This window comes from Gossypium arboreum, chromosome 11 (assembly GCF_025698485.1).
Source record: "Gossypium arboreum isolate Shixiya-1 chromosome 11, ASM2569848v2, whole genome shotgun sequence".
In the NCBI taxonomy this organism is placed as follows: domain Eukaryota; kingdom Viridiplantae; phylum Streptophyta; class Magnoliopsida; order Malvales; family Malvaceae; genus Gossypium; species Gossypium arboreum.
In genome coordinates, this window is record NC_069080.1 from 3,582,606 (window position 1) to 3,600,899 (window position 18,294).

General features: G+C 32.6%; 2 protein-coding genes and 2 long non-coding RNA genes across 6 annotated transcripts; 2 read left to right on the forward strand and 2 right to left on the reverse strand.

Annotated features, from left to right (window-relative positions):
* Positions 1–583: 583 nt before the first annotated feature.
* On the forward strand, positions 584–4,601 carry LOC108479029 (MADS-box transcription factor 23-like). 2 transcript variants are annotated; one of them, XM_017781462.2, is made up of 10 exons: positions 584–655; positions 1,277–1,465; positions 1,620–1,818; positions 2,006–2,084; positions 3,199–3,260; positions 3,342–3,441; positions 3,761–3,802; positions 4,013–4,054; positions 4,166–4,245; positions 4,343–4,601. In XM_017781462.2, exons 2-10 carry the CDS (start codon positions 1,288–1,290, stop codon positions 4,389–4,391), a joined length of 831 nt encoding a protein of 276 aa, XP_017636951.2. In that variant the 5' UTR covers positions 584–655; positions 1,277–1,287; the 3' UTR covers positions 4,392–4,601. The 2 variants fall into 2 exon arrangements, with proteins under 2 accessions (XP_017636951.2, XP_052877034.1); XM_053021074.1 differs by having other exon boundaries at positions 4,172–4,245.
* Positions 4,602–5,115: 514 nt separating this feature from the next.
* Positions 5,116–6,952, forward strand: LOC128283518 (uncharacterized). The gene is made up of 2 exons (XR_008273879.1): positions 5,116–5,541; positions 6,624–6,952. It is a non-coding gene; the product is annotated as an uncharacterized LOC128283518 (long non-coding RNA).
* A 121-nt stretch (positions 6,953–7,073) lies between these two features.
* On the reverse strand, positions 7,074–9,465 carry LOC108477384 (squamosa promoter-binding-like protein 13A). 2 transcript variants are annotated; one of them, XM_017779909.2, is made up of 5 exons: positions 9,331–9,465; positions 9,076–9,162; positions 8,232–8,734; positions 8,002–8,135; positions 7,074–7,874 (listed from the first exon to the last, which is right to left on the reverse strand). In XM_017779909.2, exons 3-5 carry the CDS (start codon positions 8,651–8,653, stop codon positions 7,306–7,308), a joined length of 1,125 nt encoding a protein of 374 aa, XP_017635398.1. In that variant the 5' UTR covers positions 8,654–8,734; positions 9,076–9,162; positions 9,331–9,465; the 3' UTR covers positions 7,074–7,305. The 2 variants fall into 2 exon arrangements, with proteins under 2 accessions (XP_017635398.1, XP_052876890.1); XM_053020930.1 differs by having other exon boundaries at positions 9,076–9,126; positions 9,331–9,459.
* A 4,691-nt stretch (positions 9,466–14,156) lies between these two features.
* LOC128283670 (uncharacterized) lies at positions 14,157–15,381 on the reverse strand. Its single transcript, XR_008274069.1, has 2 exons — positions 15,281–15,381; positions 14,157–14,333 (listed from the first exon to the last, which is right to left on the reverse strand). It is a non-coding gene; the product is annotated as an uncharacterized LOC128283670 (long non-coding RNA).
* Between the last annotated feature and the right edge of the window lie 2,913 nt (positions 15,382–18,294).

Below are 18,294 nucleotides of genomic sequence, written 5' to 3' on the forward strand. Positions count from 1 at the left end.
ACAAGGTTTCGGGTAATAAAAACCATAATGAGGGATTCGCCAGATTTCTGGCTATGTAGTGACGTTTGGGTCCTTCGATCAGCCGAATATATTTCGACACCTGTCTTACCAGTTCCCCAAAACTTCAACATCACCTTCATTATTTTTCAACTTTTCTTGTGAAAAAGGACATCATATGACGTTTCTTCACTACTCAACTTTCGATCTCCATAAAAAAAAGCCCCTCCAATCCCAATTTAAATATAGGGTATTCAATCAATCAATCTTACAGGACACTTGTTTGTGTCTTGTTGGATTCACCAGAATCTGTGATTGTACCATGATCCATACGTGTCGATTAGCTCATACCTTGTTTGTGAAAATGCCTAGCAGGGGACTGTTTACTCCAAACTGTCTAGCCTCCACATTGTTCGACACAGATTGCCCGTTGTACCCGGTAACTGGCACCCACTACCTCTAACTGACCAGCCCTGTAGTCTGATTGTTGGTTCATATATGTGCCACCTCACCCTACCATGGACTTTAAAAAACAAAGTCTTTTGCTTTTTTATCTTTCTTTTTTATCTTCTTTGCAAATCATTTTATAGTTGAATTTGTCACCATCTTTTTCTTCAACCATGTGTCGGCATCTCAGTTGTCTATAAGCAAATTAAGGGTAAGGGTCTGCCAACGGATTGGCTTTTTCACGATCAAAAATACATGATACATTATTTGTAATTGTAATATCTAGATCTCTTTCTCGTCATGTATATCTTGTAAATATTTTATTATCAAAAATGATTAATAGAACATATATCTGCCATATTTATGAGTCAAACTTTTGATTGGAGTAACCTTATAAAAAAAGAAACTTTTGATTGGAGTTTTGTTGTGATCAATTATAATATACTATAGCATTTGGAAACGTTTATGTTCTTACATATGCATCATATATATACGCACTTTTTGAGGTTTTATTTTTTTGATTATGTGCTTTATTGACCAAATTCATCTCTCTTAATATTAGTGCTTTAATTGTAAAAGATAGGGTGGAAACGAGACATCATGGAAAAACTCTATCGTGTAGTTTATAAGCCGAATAGAATTTTTTTATTTAATTCCAAGTTTTAATCCAATTGCATATAAACCATTTCAATGGAGCTACGTTTTAAAAGTAAAATTCTAGTGAATTCAAATGAAACTTCTTGTTACTAGTTTTCACAATTAGCCAATTAGATATCTGGTAAGAAAAAAAATGATTATTGAAAACCCATTTATGCTTTTTTTTTCTTTTAAGTTTGGGTGGTGATGAGGTCGGAGGGACCCCATTGTACAAGGGAATTGAGAAATATTTGGAATTATGAAAGGCAATCGAGTAGTGCGGTCGTGTCACCAGAGCCGTCTCGTTCTTGCCTGACTCAAAACACCCACAAAGCCATTGACAACGTACTCTCGACAGTCGACACCTATGCGCCAATGCATGATGGTAAGCTTGATCGTTTTTGCTTGCTTGCATGGAATCGGAAACATTTCTTCATCTTTCATAATCAAGTCCTTCTTTTTCTTCCACCCTTTTTCTTTTTCTTGTATAAATATGGACAAACATTGAAGTTTATGCAGCAAGTTTTTACTTGATTTAGGTTGGGTTTTAAAGGAAATGGGGAGAGGCAAGGTTCAGTTGAAAAGAATTGAGAACCCAACAAACAGGCAAGTTACCTTCTCAAAGAGAAGAAATGGGCTTCTCAAGAAAGCTTTTGAGTTGTCCATTCTTTGTGATGCTGAAGTTGTCTTGCTTATCTTCTCTTCTTCTGGAAAGGTTTACCAGTTTGCAAGTCATGAGTAAGTTCACTTAATTCTAACCTGTAAAATTGTGTTCCTACTGCTATTAAAATCCTTGCTCCACCATGCATTTTCTCATGGAAGCTTGTATGTAAACCTATGGCATGAAGCTGTAAACCAATTGTTATTTTCTTAAATATAGTTTATCCTTGATCTCAATATAAAATATATATATTAATTGCTGCAGCATGGATAGGACTGTTGCAAAGTATAGAAGGGAAGTAGGGCTGCCTGATTCAAGTAACCCCCAATTTAGAACCATGGAGGTATTGTGTGATGATTTCTGATCAATCTGTTATTTTTTAGTATTTAATGCTTCTGAATAATATTGACGGTTATTCAATTACAAACTACTTACATCTCCATTAGATTGAATACTCCCTTCCCTGTAAATTTCGTCTTTTCCATATTCATTTCTTATATAGCAAATAAGAGCACATCATGCATTTTATCCTGACAACTTTATTTCTGTCAAATCTTAGTGGTATTTTAAGCTATATTCTTCGAATTTGAGGTGAAGGTTGGATATGGATATACTCTCCATTTTATCTAAGGTTTTTTTTTTTAATTATTATATATTTGGAGAAATTAAGTGCTTAAGAAACATGAAAAGTTTGGGGTAAGATAGATGATGACTTATATCTTATCAAGAACCAATGACATTAAGTTTGTTTATTGACATTATCAGTGACATAGAAATCTATTTAATTATTATTATTTCAGTCGTTAAGGGCTATTTGGGATTGTAACAAATAGTTTGGAGAAAGCTCTGAAAATGAGAGCTCATCAAACCTGTCATGGAGAAAAATAGTGAAAGGGACATCCAAGTTTTTTATACTTTGAATCATGAAAACCGAAAGCCAAAAAGAGAGAGGCTTAAGACTTTTTAACCTTTTATCTCGTTCTTTTTACAGTTTGAATCATGAAAACCGGATGACCTATTCTAACTTTATTTTAACACAAGGAGAGGTTAGGTTTTTGGATAGGATTGGATTGGAACTATTGCATATAACTTTATTTTAGGCTCTTGCATTGCATCCTGGTTCGGATTTAGAATTATTGATTTCTTGGGTTTTTATTTTGTCTTGGACCAAGTTTTAATTCTGGATTAGTTATAATCCTTTGTCATTTATGCATTTGAAAAAATAATAAATTTTATGAAAGCATTTTTCAGCTCTTTAAAACAAAAACTGGACATTGGATAATCCTATGGGTTCAAGCTTTAATCTACCATGTTTAGCCTATACATGTAGGGCAAAGACCAAAGGTTAAACCTTCCATTTGTTTCAATATTATGACTGCATGGTGGTCAATTTTAAATTCGAATTTGATCATACCATGTGCTAACTAAACAGCTTCTCACTTTCCTCATGTTCACAGTTTTGGAGAAGTGAGATTGATGAGTTAAATAGATCCATAAACACCTTGGAAGCTAGACTTAAGTACGTACAACTGATCTCACAATACTTAAATATATATATATTCCATGTTTTCCGTACATCGAATGTTTTCGATTTTTGCAGGCACTTATCTGGAGAAGACATCTTAGCATTAGGCATGAGAGACTTGAAACAGCTTGAGCGCCAGTTGAAAATAGGCGTTGAACGTGTCCGCTCCAGAAAGGTAGGGTTCAAACACGGTTATACCTATATAATCTATGTTAGTTATTTTGGAGTAAATGTTGAAGATGAGTATGTTTTTTTTATATATTATTTTTATAATTTTTTCATATATTTTAATGATCGTGATATCTCATATCCGTGTTCAAATATATATTGTACACAGATATCGAGTACAAATATTTATATATCGGATGGAAAGTGAAATGGCGTTGAAGGACTTGCAGATTTTTTTCATGCAGTGACATGATAATATATAGGACAAATTTTTCCTGCTTATATATATTTGTATTAAGCTAACATCCATTTTCTGCATTAAACAGAGACGCATTGTTTCGGATCACGCCACCTTGCTGAAGAGAAGGGTAAGAAAATTCATCAGTCTGTTTTTGACCCTCTGAACTCGAAACACATTCACATTCGAGGGAATCATCTAAGAAAAAACTTGAGTATAACTATATCAAACACTTACACATGATCCATATATTTTTTTAACTTTAATCTTTTAGGATGAAATATATTATCAGAAAAGCAATTCAAACTAACCATATCTTGTGTTCCAACGTTCAACACAGCACAAACAATTGCAAGAGGAGAACAGTCGCCTCCATAAAAGAGTGAGGCTTTCATTTTGCACTTTATAGAAATCACTATTTGATAATTTCCGTATATTATTTAGCTTGTTTTTACAATGAAGTTAAAATTATAACTTCTGTGTGAATTTTGAGGTTAAGTTGAAAGAGTTACAAGATGGCAATATCAGCTCAGGACTTGTGGGTGAAAATGCTTGCACCATGTTTCATCAAAGGTGATCATTACTGTTAAGCTTCAAGTTTTTCGTATGCACTTAGATAATAACCGTTTGCCATTTCAAAAGCTTTGCTGCATTAATTGGAACATTGCAGGATCGTTCATGAAGAAGATTTCCATAACGAAACAGGCCTCCCACTATGAGCGGATATATGCATCTGGATGTCACCGATGTCACCGGCGTTACTATTGCATAATATTTAGTTGACGTACGGTGCTCATATCATAGCCCTGCCCTTTTATGTTTTAATTTGTTTTAAATGGCCTTTATTGATGGCTACCTCTATTATACAAGAAATTGTGATTCAGTATTTTTATATTTATTTTCAACCCATGCTTCCACGTGGTACAAAAGTAGTCCTTTGAATTTTATTTTTATTTTATGCAGTCTTTAATTATATGAATTTTCTTTTACTTTTAAACCGTCCGTTCAAGTAATGGTTAACAAATATTAATCAATGATGAAATTTTCTTACATTATTTTCATTCAAATTTGATATTTCTCATAAGGAGTGGATGATATTAATTCTTCAAATTGTAATAAAATTAAAATTAGGATTTAAAAATTACATAAAAATTATTATTTTATTTACACTCCAACTCCAAGTAAAAGAAACCATAAAAAATTTAGAAATTATTAGTTCTGATAATTTTAAATGACATTTAAAAAAATATTATCTCTATCAAAATTTGTACTTATTTGATTTTTATCAAGGACCTCACTATATTTGAATATAAATATTTTAATTGAAAATTTCTATTATCCTTTGGGTCTATTGAAAGTTTCTGGGCTCATATGAAAGCCCACTAAAAGAATATGATTTGGGCTGGGCTTTTCCCTTTATAGCCCTTTCGCATTTCTTCCCGCCGTTGTTGCTTCTGTAACGATCTCTCTCTATCTACGTCACCACTAGAAATGGCAACATCTTATGTCAGCTCGGCGAATCGTGAGCGGTGGTGGCCTCGGCTTTCTCTGCTCATCGCCTCGTCATTTCTACCCGGAGATTAGCAATGGAGGCGGATAAAACTTTATCGCCGTCGTCGGATCGAGTGAATCGGGAGGGACTACAGGGTCCAAGGGACGATAATTCCTCTTGGCCAGTGGGTACCGAAGGTAGCTGCTGACGCTTATGTGGCGCCTAAATTTGTCTTGGCCGTCAAGTAACCGTCAACGATGGAGCCTCGGTATGGGACGGCTGCGTCCTAGGGGGCGATCTCAACAAGAACACCGTTGGATTCTGCTCTATTTTGCAGGAACGCTGTGTTATTCACGCCGCTTGGTTCTCAACTGCTGGTAAATCTTTCGGTGCTTTGTAATCTTTAAACAAAAAAAGAAAAGAAAATTAATCTTTAGGAGTTTTTTTGTGGGGACTTGTTTGTAATCAAAATTTAGCTGAGACCATCCAGTTTAAGCTTCAACTGATTTAAGACTTGTACATTATGTTTTAGTTTTTTTCAATGCAGCTGAAAAATAAGCAAGGAAAAAAAATTTTGTAGATCGTTAAATTCTGGTTCATAGGAGCTCTTGGTGTCTGTATAATATGGACTGAGCTAATTTACTCAATGAATTCAGATGCAGAACAATGTGTATTAAGCTTTTATTTTGAGATTTACAGCCATCATTTGCTTCATTTTTCTGGTGAAATTTGTCATATGAGGTCGACACATGTTGATCCATTAGTTGATGGCTTGAAGGATAGTCTATTACCTGGGCATTCAATGCTTTGCATTATGAAAATATACCCATACCTCGAAGAATATCTTGGTTTTTACTGCAGCTTGATATTTGTTAATACTGTAAATTTTGGTGCCAAGAAAAGTGTATTTATTCTAGATAAACGAGGCAAGTGAGCAATAATCACTTTAGTATGTGATGCCTTACACAAGACGTTTTTTGAACCTTTCCATTGCTAGTGAACTGAATTTCATTTTGGAATCCCTGCCTTGAACAGCAGAAATGCAGAGGTCTAATGGCTTTGAATAGAAGTAAGGAAACTGATAACATTTAGAGGGATATCATTAGTGCTTTTCGCTTTATTTCATCAATGTTTTTGATTTTCTGCCTGATTTGCTTAGATATATTAGTTGATGGTAGGCACGAGTAAAAACAAGTAAATGTACGTTAAGAACTGGTTCATTCTTGAATCTTGTTTTGCTTCTCTTTTTCTACCATTGTTTTCTAGTTTTGCTCTTGGAACCTGCAATCCATGCTTGATTGCTTGCAAGTCAACCCTTATTTGTTTAGGTATAACTTTATTTTATCCATGCCTCGTCACTCGGGGTCATCTGTACCTCTTTGGCATCATCATGTGAACACTGTTTTTGAATCTGGACTGTGTTTTATTTAAAATGTTTTTATTTCTTTCTATATAACAGGGTTTCTGGCAGAGACATCAATTGGCGCATACTTGTTCTATTCTTATGGAAGGTTCCCTGGTAGAGACACACCCTATCCTTGAAGCCGGTTGTGTAGTTCCTCCAGGTCAGAGAATCCCAAGTGGTGAGCTTGGAGCAGGAAACCTAGCTTGGTACACGAAGAAACATTAGAAATCTGTAAACTTACGGTGGCAATAAGCAATCTTAGCACAGATCGTTTGATGATGTAGTTGTGAAGTCCATTGAAATGAGAGATAGTTTGCAACTGAAAGATTTTGTTGGTTAATTTCTTTAAATAAACCCAAAACCGAAAGTCTGTTTGAAGAAAATTTGTGTGATTCGATCTAATCAAAAACCAAATGCAGGAACATCCATGATTGAAACTCAAATGCTGATAGACCATCAAACCTAAATTAATATAAATTCTGAACAATCTAAATCCAAACATGATTCTCTCCACTACTAAAATGATTGCATGTATCATTCCAACTAAATGTCTATTATTGGGACCCAAAGTTTAATCAAAGTAATACTCGCATCTACTTTTAAGAGTAACATTCAATAGATTAACATCTCCAAATTAAAACACACCTGAAAAAAACCCCGAAACTCGTGAGTTTAAATTCGAATGTACCAATATTATAGCTTTGGCAATTTATTGTTACGGCGACTTTCAAATTTCCTACTGCCAATGATAGCCAAGATTTTCAGGGGGTTCACTTGCAGATGATCCACCAGAACCCATGTGAAACATTCCTGAGCCATGGACCGTAGTCTCCCTGCCATTAGCAACGACCGAACCCATAGGCTCTATAATGTGGTCTTGTAGGCTCGGACCCAAGGATTGCACCAAGGGGAATGACTGAGGCTGCACCATGTTACTCAACCCAATCCCAGATGTATGCGACAGTGGAGATGACAGAAGAGAGAGAGCACAATCCGAATCCCGAACTTGAGTTGTTAGCCTGTCACATAACATGCTCTGGCAGCCCCCATTGCCTTCCGAGAAAGGTGCAACACGCCCGAGGACTGGCTGGCAAATGGAAGCTTTCGCAGGTGTTTGATTCTTGCCTTGCAAGAATGAGCATTGCTGCTTACCTTCTCTGTAGTTGCTTGAAGAGGATCCTAGAAGAAGGTTTTGTTTCGCAGGTGGTTGCTTCAGGTTGAGATACCGAGATTCGGGCCAAATAGTTTTCACCACACTGGTGGATGGATATACTTGCAAACTAGAGAATGGCAACATTTGGGAACCTGAAATGTTGCATTTGTATTGATTCAAACAAGTTCATTACATATAAAAGCAAAGCAAATTGAATGAAAACATCATAGGATATATGTCCTAATTGATTTCATTCAAGCATCATAGTCATAAGCTAACCTTGGTAATTGGAGAAATAGCTTCGAGAATGTGAGAGGGGATCCGGTTGAGGCTTCCTTCGTCTCCGGTTGTGTCTATCGAGACGTGCCCTGCAGCTTCTCTTCCCATTATCGAACTCCTCCAGTGAGTGAAACCTACAAAAAAAAACATAAGTTACCGTTGAGGAATCCGGGGAAACCACAATGATCCAGCCTCTAAAAACAGATGGAACTCAAAACACGAGTAAGGACCTGCTGCATTGTTGACAGAATCTTTGTTTTAGGCCATTGATCATAACTTCAGCAGTCTTAGAATGGAGCTCACACACCTTATGTCGCCTATGGTAGTCCCGACAATTACTAAGGTCCGTATTACATTCGTCAACGAGGCACACAACCGGATGAGTCCCGATATTAGTAGGTCTAGCTTTCTTCGAACTCGAAGAAGAAGATTCCATCTTTAAAACTCTGGGTTCCTTCCATTTGTTAGAAGGTAATTCACCTGAATTTCCTACTTGGCCAAGCTTCAAATCAACTCTAAAATCCCCTATAGAGTTAACAAGTTTATAGCTATTTGATTCATTGCCATTGATGATATCAGTGTCTGCGTTTGATACAGTTTCCTCAACAAATTCAGTAAAATCCCATGATGTAGCTTTCAAGTTCCAGTCCATTAAAATCAAAAACCCCTTCGCTTCAACACCTTGTTTGTTAAGCTTCTTCCTACTGTTTTACGCTCACCTAATATAAAACTCCTTTTAAATAAGAGAAGGAAAAAAAAAAAAGGAGTCAATATTGCTATAGAAAATAGCTAAAAATGACAAAAAAAACAATTATTGAAATATTATGGGTATTGAACTATAAACTCCACAATGAAATCCCCAAATCAGACACACCCTTTGTCAGATCCGACATTAATATAGTTTAGATGAACAAGAATAAAATAAATAGCAAAAAGGGAAGAAGAGAAAAACATGTTTTTATATAGCAACAAATACAATTCCAAGAAGATTGGAAGTAAAAAAAAAAAAAAAGAGACAGAGAGATAAAGATATAATAAACAAATAAGAAAGATTGTAAGAAAGGGGGCACTTACAGTTGCAGACAAACAAGAAGAGCTGTTTTCTCTTTTCAAGCCATTGAATCACTGACAAAGACTCCATTAAAATACAATTTAAAGTAGCTGAAAAGCAAAGAGAAAAATTTTAAAAATAAAATGTAAGAAAGGGAAAGGGGTTTTTGCCTTAAACAGATTTGTTTTACAATATAATAAATATACTATGTATATGAATTTTAGAGATTGTTTGAAATATGAAATGATGTTGAGAAAGAAGGGAAAATAGGGAACAACCTGTTTGTTGCTTTCAAACTTTTTAAAACAAAGATTAAAAAAAACCAAAAGTACAAAGAAGAGGATGCTTAGGACAAAATGTGTTTCATATTTCATAACATGTTTCTCTTCTTTCTGAGTTTATCTTTTGCCTTTTTAAACAAAGAATTATTATTTTATATACCATTATAATAAAATTTAGTGTTGAAAAATTAATAAAAATTTATTTTTGTCCTTTTCCATTGTAACTAAATTTTAAATGCAAATCTTTTATTCTTATATGATCATCTTCCATGTTGGGGCCCTTAAAATGTAAAATTTGTGGCTGTCGTCTTGGATTTAATAATTAATTATTTTTTTTATTTTATGCATGAAAATGACCATTTATTTATTACTCTCCCCAAAAAAGACCCACCTTCTGTCTATTTTTGAATTGGTTTTTTTTTTTTTTCCCTAGCCGACACTGTCCTCTACGCTATTGGAAATTAAATAAAATCTTCATATGGAAGCTTGACTTGGCTAATACAGAAGAATATTAAATTATTTGAAATTTTATTATGAAATTGTTACAATTTTTTTTTTAAAGAAACATATGAGCTTACAAGTTATTCAAGTGACTTGGAAAACTTTTTAACCTCATTACACGTTAAGCTTGAATAATTCGAGTGTCTCAATGTATAATCGATAAGTTGAATTTTGTTTTTCAAAATAAATTTTTAATTTTTTTAATTAATATAAAAAATTCAATTCAAATAAAGTTTGAAGCGGGTAAGTCGAATAATTTTTAAGAAATGAATGAAATTTTAATTTTTATAGTTTATATTTTTATAATTTATAAATGATTAAATCAAATTTTTATAATTTTAGGGGTCAAAGTATAATTTTACCTTTACTAATTTAAAATTTTAAAAAAAATTTAAGGACTTAAATAGTAATTTTATATATTGAGAGGGCAGGGCCCATGCCAGCCCCTGGCTTTGCCCCTCGTTTGAAGTTAAGTATAAAAATAAAGTTCTCAAAATCGAAGCAAAAGTCACATTAGAGAGTCTAAGCTTATCTTAAGGGAAAGGATATCGATAATTGAAATTAAAATGTAATAATGTCCTTTTAATAGAGATGATTTTAGCTAGTAGATCTATTGAGAGTAATATGGTGAAACTACGTCTTATCTATATCTTATTCATTATCTATTAAGTTGTAACTGGAAGATCTTTATTCGTTACATTTCGAGGTCTCAAATTTAGCCAAACATTTCGGTTCTTTGAGTAATTAATGTAATCTTTGTTTTTTGCTTTACGCTGATTTTACTATATAAACAATCATATCAGATAAAAAAATCTCTAGTAAAATTTAAAGTTTCCATAGAAAAAGTCAAATTTAAACTTAATAACTGCATATGGATATATTGTTTATTTAAAAAAGAAGCTACATATAGAGTCTAGGAATCACCGGCAAGTTGAAAAAAATCCATTAATACTTATGTAATAAACTCTTAATTCTATCTATTCTAATAATTAGATTAGGGTACTTTCAGTAAAATATATATATATATATATATATACAATAAATTTATAAAATTCAATATAAAAACTAAATATGTTTAGTTGAAATAGTATATCTGTAATATTTTGAGTTCAAAATTTATTATTTAATATATTTTTAAAATTTGTTACAATATAAAAATATAAATATTCTAAGAATAATATTTTTAATTTTGTGAAAAAATATATATATATATATTCTACGGTGCTGGATGTCACATCTGTCCTGCACCTGGTTGCACCTGGAGTGTATAAATATGATGGTTATGAAACTTTAAACTGCTCATTTATGATTCTAGCTGCTATATTATATCACCCATTGATGATATTCACCCAATCACCTCCTTCTAAGTCTTAGACAACGGTCATTTTAGTCTCTTTGATCCATCATCCCTTTGTAATATGAATTGATTTTTACACTCCACCCACTAAATTTTACTTGATTCCATCGGCTAAATTAGTTAATTGATTTATTGTTTTTATTTTCCTTTTTAAAATTGTAATATTATATATTATAAACAATCAACTTAATCCGCTAACGATCATTAGGGAAGCGGAGGAGTACATCAGAACAACGAAGATAACTCAGAGGGTATGGGTTCCAACAAGAGGTGTGCATGGGTTGGGCTACCCGGCCCGGTCCGAAGATTCACCCGAAAAATGGGAGGGTTCGGATAAAAATATAGGCCCGAAATATGGGTTTGGGCAATAAAACGAGGCTCGTTTAGAAAATGGGCCAGGCTCAGGTAAATTTTTTTGACCCAACCTGGCCTAGCCCGAATTATATACTAAATATATATATATTTTTTTATTTTTAATCATATTTATATTTTTTTAATTTTAATATAATTAATTTTTATTATATTTTCAATTTGTGTATTGTTTTAAAAATTGTTTTAATATATTTTTATTTTTTTGTTTTAATATTTGTTTTAAATGTATTTGATTATTTAATATATTTTAAAATTTTTTATTTAATGAAATAAGTTAAAAAAATTAATATGAGTCGAACCGGGCCGGGCTCGAACTTAACAATTTTATTTTGAGCCGGGTTTAGATAAATTTTTAAGCTCATATTTTGGGCCAAGCCCGGGCCTAAAAAATGGGCCTAAATTTTTTTATGGACCCAACCCAGCCCATACACACCTCTAGCTCCAACTAGCTTAGTAAGAGATGGGTAATAACAGCGCAATGGAAGAAGTAATTTCCTACCCCGTTTTAACAGTTGGCGGCTACAAGGAAAACGAAGCAATGGCTTGGGTACTTCATATTAGAGAGCTGAGCGAAAGAACGATGGAGACTCGTCAAATATAACAGGTATAATCACTTTTTTATGTGAAGATTGAACGCACGCGTACATATACAACAAAGAGGTGAATAATGTATTCCTCGAGTCGTATTGGCTCCTCAATTAAACTAGCTATGGTGCTTATACTGAAAATTTCTTCTAATAATAGATTGATAAAAAAGACGAAGTTAATAACAAGTAAAATGTGATTATACCTACAAAATCAAGCGAAAAATCACATTAATAAAGCAGTATTCTTTGGATAATTCGGGGATCAAACGATTCCAAGCTAAAATTAGCTTGAAAGCAGTCAAGATTAAAGAATTGCCTTGTTATATTCACAGCATTCAGAGTCACAATTATCCCCCACAACTGCAACAATACAGCCCTCTTCAAATCATCAAAAACATACCAACAGAGGCCACAACTTGACTCCACTATCCACATTCCCACCACCATTGTTCTTCCCCTTAACAACCGGCCGTAAAGAATCAGAAGTGGCCAAGATCCCAACAGCTTTTGGAGTCCCGTCTTCAACCTGAACCCTATCATTGGTCTCAGAACAATAGTAGGGTCAAGGCGGGGCAACAAAGTTGACCAATTCATGAAAGCCCCAAATACCAAAAAAGTATACATAAACATCTCATAATCTTATATAACATTAATCAGAAACCAGGACACAAAACTTGTAACGCCCCCTAACCCTATACCGTCATCGGAACAGGGTTACGAGACATTACCAGTCAGTACAGTCCAATTTCGGTCATTAATTAAAATAAATATTTACACACATCCTAGTTTTAAGATGTCGTCCCTTTAATGGGCCCTCGCGGTCCAATATGAACAGTAAATTCAATTCGAGACTAATTTAGAATCACTACGAATTTTTAGTAAATTTCAAAATTCATACTACATACCGTTGCCAATCATAATTTACTCATTTCATGAGTACATCTACAACCTAAATGACTCTCATAAAACATCCTAGGTACATGCCATTACCAATAATTAACACACTTTACCTTAATGAATTCGGGATCGAACGGGATCTTGATTCAACGTTCTATCTTTACTAAACCTTCGCACGGAAACAATCTGACGCTGAGTATGGTATACTCAAGTGGTATTTCCATAATCCGAACACTTAATAATATAACAATTAAACTTAAAATCACAATAACAATTATAAGTATTCATTTATTTGTTTTATAGATAAAATTTCAATTACTTACCATATAAATTCTATACAAGTCATATATTCACAATTCACTTGTTTTCACACTTTACTTCTTAACAATATACCATTTTAATTCATTCTAACATCAATCATCATCCATTTGAACTTCACTCATTTCATGAACCTTTTGGTTCATGTTTTCAATCTCATATCTCAATTTCAATTCTCAATTCAATTTCTCATTTCATTCAAATAGCTCAATCAATCAAATTCACTCGACTTATCTTTTCACTTATTTACCCCTATTAACAAGACTCGGACCTTGGCGATATACGGATCCAACCAAACACACCAATATGGCACCCAAGTGCCTCATCGGATAGTTCAAGCAATATTTGGCACCCAGTGTCTCATCGGCCTAGCCAAAGTAAAGTTGGTACCCAGTACCTCATCGAACCTATCCGAAGAAATATAGTGACACCTAGTGTCTCATCGACTCGAGGTCGAAGAGTCCCTGAACACTTCCAATCCTATGGCATGCCAACTATATCCGACTCAGCCCGATACTGTTAATAGGGTATTCAATTCACTTTCAATTCTTTCAATCAATACACATTTTAATTAATCACATAAATTCATAATTCAATACAATTCAATTCACTTTTCAATAACAAATATCCAAATATCACAAATCTCATATTTAAAATTTTCAAACAATTTATATTTCAATTCAATTTAAATAATCAATATATATTCAATATTCAATATATATATCTATATATATATACGCCAATTCAATCAATATAAATTCAATAAGTTCATCACATACTATATCAATCCATTTCATTTGCAAAACACAATAATTCTTACTTCAAAACACTTAATATACATATTAAGAAATAAATTCAACAATTAAGTATTAGGTTCGGATTATAGAAATACAAACCGTAATTTTCGAGCTAACTCCCGTTGACTTTGTCTTGTCCTTTCTTAGCCGAGATTTCTGGTACCACATTGACTACGAAATTAATACAATTCATAATCATTAATACATTACTAATTCATATCTTGAGTTATAGAATTCTAAATTAAGATCCGCTAATTTTTCTTGAAACTAGACTCACAAATCTTCTTACAATAAAATTTTCAGAATTTTTGGTTTAGCCATTAAGTACAGTTTATTCTTTAAATTCACCCCTATTCTGCTGTCTGATAGTTTCGTCCCTTCTTCACTAAAAATTAATTATCTCATAGTACAGAACTCGGATAACATTCTCGTTGATTTCTAATGAAAATAGACTCATTAGGGATTCTAAACATATAACTTTAAGCCTCTAATTATTTGTATTCAATTTTTGGTGATTTTCCAAAGTCAGAACAGGGGAACCCAAATTCATTCTGACCTTGTCTCACAAAATTTATTATCTCATAATTTACAATTCAATTGCTTATATCGTTTCTTCTATAAGAAACTAGACTCAATAATATTTAATTTCATATTTTATTCATCCTCTAATTCAATTTCTACAATTTTTGGTGATTTTTCAAACTTAGACTACTGCTGCTGTCCAAAATAGTCTTAGTACAAAATGTTGATTTACTTTAATTTCAATTTAATTCTAACTAAATTCACTTACTTTTCTATCTTAATTCATACTTTATTTCTATTCAAATTTCATCCATACTCTCATTTAAATATTAAATTTCCAGCATACTTTCCTAATTTCAAAATTTCATCAATTTAGTCCCTACAACATAAAACTTATAACTTACTTTACAATTTGATCCTATTATCAATTCTAGCTTGAAATTTACTCAATTAAACCCTTAATTCACTATTTTATTCAACATGAACTATACTTGAAAATCTATAAACTCTCAAAATATCAACTTAATTTCATCAAAGCCTTGTTCCAGAGCTTCTAAAACATCAAAATTTAAGAAGAAATGACTTAATTGACTTACCAAATTAAACTTTGAGCCTTGAAACCCAAATTTTCCTTTTTCTTTCTTTCTTTCTCCCCTGTTTCTTCTCTGTTTCGTTTGCTTTCATTCTGTTTCTTATGTTTCTTTACTTATTTATATAATATGATATATAATATAATATGCTATAATATAATAATAATTTAATATATATATTTTAACACATAAAAAATCTCAGATTTTTATGTTTATGCCGCCTCACTTAGGACAAATGGCATAATTGCCATTTTGGTCCTCTTCATTTTCTTTTAATCTACAATTAAACTTTCATCCTTTATTCAATTTAGTCATTTTTCCTAATTACTCTTAATTAAACTAAATTTACTTAATTAAACTCTAATTAACCACTCAATTGACTTCGTAAATATTTTTAATAAATATTTACTTAATCCATTTTTCAGAAACGGGACCAAAATACACTTTTTCGATAACGGTAAAATTCGGTCGTTACAATTCTCCCCCTTTATAATTTCGTCCTCGAAATTTACGAGAGAGGTGGGGTATAAGTACAAAGATCTCATTGTTCCTCTCGGTTCCCATATTGCTTCTTCAATATTATGACATTCTTGCTTCGGGCTAGTATCTCAACCGCTCTTTTTCATACTATAGATTACATCAAATCTCAATATCCTTTGTCGGTATAACATGCAAGAGATTTGATCTCTATAATGTTCGAGCTTCAAATCATGAAAATTATCATAAACTTTCGTAACTTTAGAAGCAAAACCAAGCAATATTTTACCAATTTGACTTTTCTACAACTTCACATAGCCCAATGTAACAAGAACTCAATTTCTTTTTCAACCTGATCTTTAAAATTTTCTTCCAAGGTGGATCTTTAAGAAATATCATATCACTAATTAAATACTCAATATCCCAACGTTTCAAGTCCACATATGATTCTTATCTGTCAAAATTACTTTCAATCTATCTCGAATCACTTCCACTTTTCTTCAATTTCACGAATTAAACAACTCTACATATTCTTTTTCTCACTGTATTTAATCAAATCCCATGCAGTTTTACATCAATCATTATTCAGAACTTCATACAGTGTTGAAAACTATTATTACGCACCCAGAACTTCTTGTACTTGTTCTATAATCAGAGTATAAACCACATATCTCAATCAGAAATAATAGAAACCACCATACCATGTAATCTAATAATCTCAGAAACCTAGATTTCAAACAATTATTGAGTAAGAAACTTATTCATACTAGAATAGAATATACAAGCTTCACCATACCTTCGATGATTACTCAAATACCGTCTTTCTTTTTCAAAGATCGAGATAATTCCAATTCAAACCCATAGAAATTATATCCCACTTCCATTCTGATATCCTTTCTAGCTGTAACAGTTCTGAAGATATCTGTATCTGATATAAACATTTATATACAATTTCAAAGTACTACTTTTCTTTCCCAGTCTTCAACACATCTTCCTCAAATCACTGTACATCTTATTCTTCCAAAATGCATAGACATAGTACTACTATAATTTCATGCAAATTCTCCCGTATAAGTTCTGAATCTCTCTGTTCAGCTTTTATTTCTAAATAGCAAACAACCATCATATCCAATCTGAAATGTTTAATTAGAAATCTGTATACTATATCCATTTAATCGATAACTCATTACCACATTTCTGAGCTTCGCAGATCTGCTATAAAGAAGTCGGTTTAATTTTTTTTTTATCTCTACCAAAATTGAACCATCTTCAAATGATAACAGTCAGATGTTCATAGCTCATAACACAAAACAAAGCTTTCAACTTGAATATACATACATTCATTGTCTTTTCGGATGATAATTAATTATCATATCTTGATCTTTTAATGCAAGAACAGTAACTACCACTTCCAAATCAGGTATCAAATAATTCTTCCCATGTGATTCTAACATTTCGTAACATAAACCATTACTTCACTTTTTTTTCTTTTTTTGCATCAAAACACTGCTATCCTCAGTAAACCACAAGTTTCTTTATCGATTTCAGATCGAACGTAACTAGTGCTTCAGCTTAATCGAGCTTTCAACTAATCGTAACCTTGTTAACGCTCATCGATCATTCCAATTCCACATCTTTCTATAATAACCGACTAGTTTTAGAAAACCTCTGATTTCAAATATATTTTTCACTATCATTTCAGTTACAAAATCTATAGCACATTCAACTTCTTCAATCAACAGTAGTTCGGGTAACTCTTCTGGAAACACATTAGAATTCTCTTGCACTATTGCTACTGATTTAAACCTTAACTTAAATATTTTAATATTCAATACATAAACAAGGTAAATACCATGACCCCTTTCCGGCATATATCTATGTTGGCATGTTCAATATCACAATAGACAATTAGCTCAATCTTCTCTGATTCAACAAAACATTTCATCATCTTGATCTTGCAACATATTATACTTCTACTTATAATTTACCACCATATCATACAGAATTAACCATTCCATTATTGAGATTATATCAAACAAGAAGAACATCAAATTGTTCGAAAAACAAGAGTATCATTATCAAACAGTTCCTCGCAGATCTTATCACCCATAAATACTAATCTAAAAATTTAATGCTTCAACCCAAAATTTCAGCAAACCCAACAGCAAATCTTTAATAGATCTTGAACTTATGTAATCATAGGAATAGTCAAACCAAGATCAATTTAAAATAATCATATTAGTGTCGATAAATAAGAAAGTACCGTAATGACATCCGTAGAGATAAATCTTCTCATATATAATTAACATATACCCGGCCGATGTTCATTCTCCGATTTTACAATGAAGTTATTTGTCACACTTGGCTTTCACTCGTATTTTTGAGATTACAGGTAACCTACCTCTATTAACTACATTACTCGGTCTTGAACTCGAATAATGTTTTTTTTCAATTTTCTTCAAACAATCACTAAGATAATAATCGGAGAATCATGTCTAACACATATTCCATTCCTTATTCTATATTGTTCACTTGCCTTCATT